This window comes from Sinocyclocheilus rhinocerous, unplaced genomic scaffold (assembly GCF_001515625.1).
Source record: "Sinocyclocheilus rhinocerous isolate Xijiao unplaced genomic scaffold, SAMN03320098_v1.1 scaffold2773, whole genome shotgun sequence".
NCBI classification, from domain to species: domain Eukaryota; kingdom Metazoa; phylum Chordata; class Actinopteri; order Cypriniformes; family Cyprinidae; genus Sinocyclocheilus; species Sinocyclocheilus rhinocerous.
In genome coordinates, this window is record NW_015663019.1 from 185,424 (window position 1) to 192,345 (window position 6,922).

Sequence of the window (6,922 nt, forward strand, 5' to 3'; positions counted from 1 at the left end):
GTGCTGCACAATATTTTTGTGGAAACTGTGATGCATTTTATTTTTAAGGATTCACAGATGAACAGAAAGTTCAGAAGAACAGCATTTATTTGAAATAGAAATATTTTGTCACATTATAAATGTCTTTACTCTCACTTTTGAGCAATTTAATACATCCTTGATGCAAAAAAGTTATGATTTCTTTCCAAAAAAAAAAAAATCAAAATTTTTAAGATTAGAGTTGATCTTCATTTAAATCGATGAATATATTAACCTGGCTGATAAACGCTGGTGTATTTCTGCTTTTGTTCATCTCTGATGCATGTATTATTGATGATGTTCTCATTCAGTCATGCTGCTGTTAGCTGCTCTGATGGTAATAATCATGTTCTCCTGCCGCTGGTTCCTCATTAATGGCTCATTAAGTATGCTAATACATCGCACAGGTTGGCACAGCTTGGAAAAAGGGTGTTGTGCTTTCAGTGTTCTTCACAGAAAAAGTGCTGTCATTGTGTCAGTGTGGAGCGAGAGAGGAACAGCATTCAGTCGCTCCACACTGACACAATGACAACACTTGTGCCATATTGTGAAATGAGCCGAGCGGTGAGAGAAACCGACGAGCCCCACCAGAACGACTGCGATGCATTAGCATACTTAATGAGCCATTAATGAGGAACCTCCATCCAGAGAATCTGGTATTTCTGGTAAGAACTGCTTTTCTACATTTTTAGCATGTGTTTTTTTTTATGAATTTCACAAATAATTACAAAGAAACAGCAAGTAACATTGACTTAAACGTGAAATTCCGAAGCTGAAAAACCGAACTAGTATTGTCTTGTAAAACTGGTTCCAGTAATCTTTGGGTCAAAGATTAAAAGCAGTTTTCAAGCATCAGAACAATAAAGGTTTAATACAGCTTTAAAATGTTGAGCTTTAAAACATCCCATACATTAGAACGTGTCCTGTGTAGTCTTATTTTTTCTGAGCAAAAACTAATGACTATCAGACATTTTTACCATGATTTTCAGAAGACACTCGCAAAAATGTAATTCAGTGTAACTATAGTTAATTTACCCAAAACATCTTGTCAGACATATTTAGAACCAGAAGGATCACAGTGCAGCACCAAAATATTAATTCATCGTCATTATAAATCTTTATTAAACCACTAGGTTTTACCCATTTGTCAGCAAGATGTTTTTAATCATTTAAAATATCATAAAAATAAAAAAAAAGTACAGGTCAGAATAAGTATATTGTTTCATTTTGCTTAAATATATCTGATACTCTGAAATATTTCACCCATATTTTGACCTTTTATTTTCACAAAAGTTACTTGAAGCATTAAAGTAGTAACATTTAATATGCTTTATATGTGTATATAAAATCACTTCTGTAAGTTTAATTTGATGCAGACCCTAAAACGGGACGCCTCGTCTTTGACCCCTTATTATTTAGCGCTTCAGTAGAATAGTTCAGAGTTAATATGTGCCATTTATCATCTATCTGATCTAGGGCTGCACGATATATCGTTTCAGCATCGATATCGCGATGTGCGCATCTGCGATAGTCACACCGCAGGATGTGTGATGTTTAGTATAGGCTACTGATCATTATATTTATACTGATCGTTTTCTTTGCTCACACACAGACGCGGTGTCTACACTGGACGCGACCGCTGTACAGAAATACGCATTTAAATACATTTAGTAGCAGAGCTACTGCACGCGATTTTCAGTGCTGGAAATCCATTTATCCTTTGTTGAAACTTCCACGTCGTCGTGGAGAGCGCAGGTCACGGCAACTTAGCGACGGCAGGCGCCACGAAAGCGCAAGTTCCCGAATGTGTTTTTGAAAGAAGGAGAGAACGGCGCGGCTGGCGTTTTCCACGCGTTTTTAGGTGCGACATGTGAATGGCCCCAAAGTCTGTCTACACTGGACGCGACAAATCGACTGATCATCCCAGACGTGCTGTGTGTCTCGCAGGCTGCTGCTGATGATGGGTGTGCTCTTCTGCTGCGGCGCAGGCTTCTTCATTCGCCGGAGGATGTATCTGTCTGCGCTCAGCGAGGAGCCCGCATTCAACGTGTCCTTCACCAGACAACCGGTCAGCTCGCCAGGTGAGCGCTCACTCGCACTGAGATCTGGACACAGACATCGCTGAAGCTTGCAGGCCTGATCCAGAATTTTTTTTTTTCCCAGAAGATTTGACTGATTCAAGATAACAATTTTGATTTATTAAAACGAAGTAGTCAGCTTAATGTAAATACAGCATGATTCAAGTAACATTCTCCTTATTAAAAACGTACAAAACAATCTGGTTAAAGAAAGTTCTGTCCCGAGTGCAGCTCACATGAAGAGATCAAATGACATGTTAAATATGTTTGCAGAAAAGATGCATGAAATATGAAATGTTATACAAACTTGTCTTAATCATATACGTTCATAAATAATATAAAATAAGAAAAATGATAAATATTTCTTAGTCAAAATGTAGACACTTACCGTAGTTTTAGGGATCAACTCAAAAAGTCAAATCAAAATGTATGGTGTTTTTCAGCACAAACGCATTCTGTGTGAACATCAGCGCTAGCAATATATCTCTTTATAGCGTGGAATAAATCATGGCAAAACATTACACATTATAAAATAATAAATTCAGGGGAAAAAAAAACTCACTTTGCATCTTGTACCGAAAACCACTGAGTGTCTTACCTAGACTGGGATTGCATTTTCGGCAGATCTTGTGCCTTTATTTATAGAACATTCAAGGAAAGAGAGATGAAACTGTATCGGGACATACTCCTGTCCTCACTGAACCACTGCTTCAGATAGCATCGCAGCTCATTTTACTGCCATAATGTGACATCTTAATGAAGTGCAACACTACTTTATTGATTTATTATTATGTCCAATAGGAAAGGGTTGCATTGTGGAAAGTGGGTGTTAGATTCTAGAGTTTGCGATCGATTTCTCTCTTGAAACAGCAGGCAGATGTTTGTTAAACTTGAGCAGGAGAAATAGAAAGTCATTTCTGAGGAGAAGCAGCTTCTTACATTACAGATGAAAGACTACATTTCTTTCTTTCTTTAAACGTGAACTGATCGATCATACACAATAAGAACAGCAACTTCTATTAAGGAAGTGAATAAGGTAGATATTGACTTCGTAGGCTAGACAGTGACGTTAAGCAACAACCTTCCTTGAAAATACTATTTTTATACACATTACTGTTCAGAAGCTTGGGGTTGATAAGATGTTTCTTCTGTTCACTAAAGCTGCATTTATTTGATCAGAAATACAGTAAAAACAGTGAAATATTATTACAGTGTAATGATCACTTTAATGCACACTTGATGAATAGAAGTATTAAATTCTTAAAAAGAAAAAAAAAACTCACTGACCCAACTTTTGAATGGTAATGTAAGCTAGAAAGCTGACTGTGGTGTATTTTGAGCCTCTGTGAGTGTTTTTGAGTCATTAAGTCTAATTGCTGCACATGTGGAGTGTTGGAGACGAGACTCTGGTGAGCTCAGGTTGTTGTTTTGGGAAACGGTGACAGGTCACAGCTCTTCCTGGTTATGATTGTGCTGCTGCTATAAAACATCTCACAGTTTAGCTGGCTTGGAAACACAGAGAGCGAATTCTTCCTCACTATTAGGCTCGGTAACAGGCCGTTATTATTATTCGGCTCTCGCTCGGAGCCAAGGTTGGCACTTCACCACAGACTTGATTTATTTCCCATCTCTGTGCCAAACCAGCAGAAAACTGCTAAATGAGCCATTCTGGTGTGTGAGCAGATCCGTCGCCAACAGCGCTCTGCTGTTCTCAATAGACGCAGTAAACACTGTTTCCGGAAACCTATTATGTAATCTGGTGCATTATTAGCTGCTCGATGTTTCCATGCGTTCGATGCATTCGTCACACTCCATCATATCAAGTGTTGCTTCGGTTGGCAGCAAAATAAGGCTGTAATGTGGATCTTTAAAGGAATATTCAGAGTTGTGCTGCATCTGTGCATGTTAACAGATAATCATTTCAGCTCATCTCTCAGTTTGCTAAACCAGCTTACAGTAATGCACGGAGGAGACCAACGCCACGGGGTCAAAAGCAGAAATACCAGACTCATATTTGTTACTTGAGCTGTGATGTTGCGTGGATTTGGTCTGTTTTTTGTCAGCTCAGTGTAAATGGCGCTTTAATGTCATATCACATGTTCCGGTCTCTTCCTTGCATGGAGAACAAGTGAAAGTAACCAGGCTTTAGCTGGTTAATACTCGAGTTGAAAGCTGTGATAATAGAGTGCTGATAAATGATTCTGTCACACTAGTTTCATGCATTAATAGTATGGTCATAATTTCAAAACAATGGAATAGTTGCACATTTCAACATTTCTTTGCATTGCTGCACATTTTCCTGCTAGGATTTTATTATAAATGTATAATTCACATTCACGTTTGCATGAAGAACGAGTCGAAATGATAAGACAGCATGCAGCAGATGTCAAATAATGTACATACAGCTGAGATCAGTTTTCATAAAAACACAACCCTGCAGCTTATTGAAGGCAAAGAGTAGCACTGATTACATATAAAGATAAAAACATTGCGGTGTACAACTGGCAATATTCATAGTGAAACTATTTTTCCAACCACTAAAACGTGAAAAATAGGTCACGTTAGTTTGGCTCTTAAAACTGAGGGAAAATGAAGCGACTCGTTATAGTTGCTGCTCGAGTGGAAAATTTAATTGAGAATCTGAATAAGACTGTAATTCCCTGGTTTTTATTTCTTTAAGAGTTTTGTTTAGAGGACAAATTAACATGAAAAAGGAAAAGCTCTCTCTCATTTATCTTACAGTAGATAGGGAAGCTGAAAAACAAAGTGCTTGACCTGTGCTCTATTTTAAGAAGAAAACAAAACCTAACTGGCATCAATAAGAGACTGAATCAAAGTGCCCAGAACGGCTAGAGATCTCGTTTCCTGCAGTTCATCTGAATGATAGCGCTGTAAAGCTGTAAAACGGTCCCTGTAAATCTGATATTAATAAACAGCATTATCATCTGGTTAAACACTGATGTCAGATCTGCTGGTCTCTCTTCTGAATTAATAAAACTACATACACGTATAAAAAATACTAAAAATTACAAAAACAACAAAATTACTGAAACTTTAACATTAAAACAAAAACAAAATATAAAAATAACAACTATAATAGTATCATTAACACTGAAATAGCGTACAGGAGCAGAGAGAGTCCAAGTTTTTGGGGAAAAAAGTGACTATTAAAAAACAAACTATAGAAAACACACAGGAGTGTGTGTGAGTGAGTGTGTGTGTTTTAATAAATGTATTAAAATACATAAAAATATATAATCTTTGTGTATTCAATTTATTAAAATATAAAAATATAGAATGTTTTATGTAAATTATACGTTGTTTTTGTAATTTATCAAATTATAAATGATACTTTTCCATATACTTTTTTTTTTGGTTTAAATGCTGCTGTGGTGTAGAAAAAAACTATTAGAATAAAAAAAAAAAAAGTGTCTCACAGTAGGATGGCAGCTTTGCCAAGTCGCATCATATTTTCCCTTTGCAGTTTAAATAAACCATGCATGTCATATATTTCAAACAGGGCATCTTTCTTTATTAATATTTATTATGAATGTCTTAAATAACAAACTTTAACAACATAAGGGCAGATCCCTTTAGTGCAGCTGATGACGCTTTGAAAGGGAGTGAGCGAGGATATATCATTTCACTCGATTCAGTTCCTCCATCCTCGAGTCTTTTCCTTGCGTCCTTCCCTCGCATCCTGAAGGGGTGGAGCTAAGATGCCAGGAAAGGAAGCGAGGATGCACAAATAAGAATTGAGAAGCACCCATGATTTCATTCAATCTTTCTCCAACAGTCTCCCAGCAACCGGGCATGCAAGGCTACGGTGACCCCTGCGGCGCCATGACGACGACCCTGACCCCTGCCTACCCGGGTCAGCCGGCTCCAGCACACATGCTGAGCTCGTATCCTCCACCGCCCTCCTACTGCAGCCACCCGCCGCCCTCCTACGAGCAGGTCTTCAAGAACGCCGAGAAGAAGAGCCACAGCCAATCCTCACAATGAGACACCACCGTCTCCAGGAACTCTCCTTTTTATTTGCTTGTTTTCAGGACGCCTCTTTCTTGCCTGCTCCCAGTCTGTTGTGTTATCGTTTGACAGACGAAGAGAACAAACGTCCTGATGGGATGCGGGATTTCAAACGGACTTCTCTACCTGACAGAGCTTTGAAGAAACTGTCATGAAGCACAGAAGATACTGAGAGTTTCCCCTTTCTTTAAAAAGCGGCTCGACGGGCTGAAGTGGACCTCGACAAGGTGGAAGCAACCCATTGACTTTCTGGAGAACAGGATGAGATGCTGTGGAAAACACGTGACATCCATCCAGTCGCTTGTCCATCAGAATCCTAACAGACAGCGATTCTGATCTCAGATCATGCGTTTTATCGTATTGCAGCCAGTGAATATCACGATATATTGATGAACACCACTGAATCAAAATGAAAAAGGTAATTGTGACTTTTATCTCGCAATTCTGACTTTTTTCTGACTTCAACAAACTCGCAATTGTAAGAAAACAATATTTCAATTGTCTTTTTTTTCTCAGAACTGAACTTTTTAACGTGAAAGTTTATCGAACGATTCTTAGAAGAAAATTCTGAATTGCGAGAAAGAAATAATGTTAGAAAAGCTCATCGTGACTTCATCTCGCCAAACTTTTTCTCACAATTGACAGTTTGCATCTAAGAAAAAAGTCAGAATTGTGAGATGTAAACTCAACAATTGCGAGACAAAAGTCAATTGTCAGAAAAGTCAGAATTGTGAGGTTATATAAAAGTTATAAGGAAACTCGCAATTGTAAGAAAATACTTTTTTCTCAGAATTGGA

The 6,922-nt window shown here is 38.1% G+C and overlaps 1 protein-coding gene across 1 annotated transcript in view; it reads left to right on the forward strand.

Moving 5' to 3' along the window:
• Positions 1-6,522, forward strand: part of LOC107728740 (vesicular, overexpressed in cancer, prosurvival protein 1-like) — a 30,219-nt gene extending 23,697 nt beyond the window's left edge. Inside the window, exons 4-5 of the mRNA XM_016539028.1 lie at positions 1,966-2,099; positions 5,893-6,522. Coding sequence (XP_016394514.1) covers positions 1,966-2,099; positions 5,893-6,101 — 343 coding nt within the window. The 3' untranslated portion in view covers positions 6,102-6,522. The remainder of the gene's footprint in view (positions 1-1,965; positions 2,100-5,892) is intronic.
• Positions 6,523-6,922: the final 400 nt, after the last annotated feature.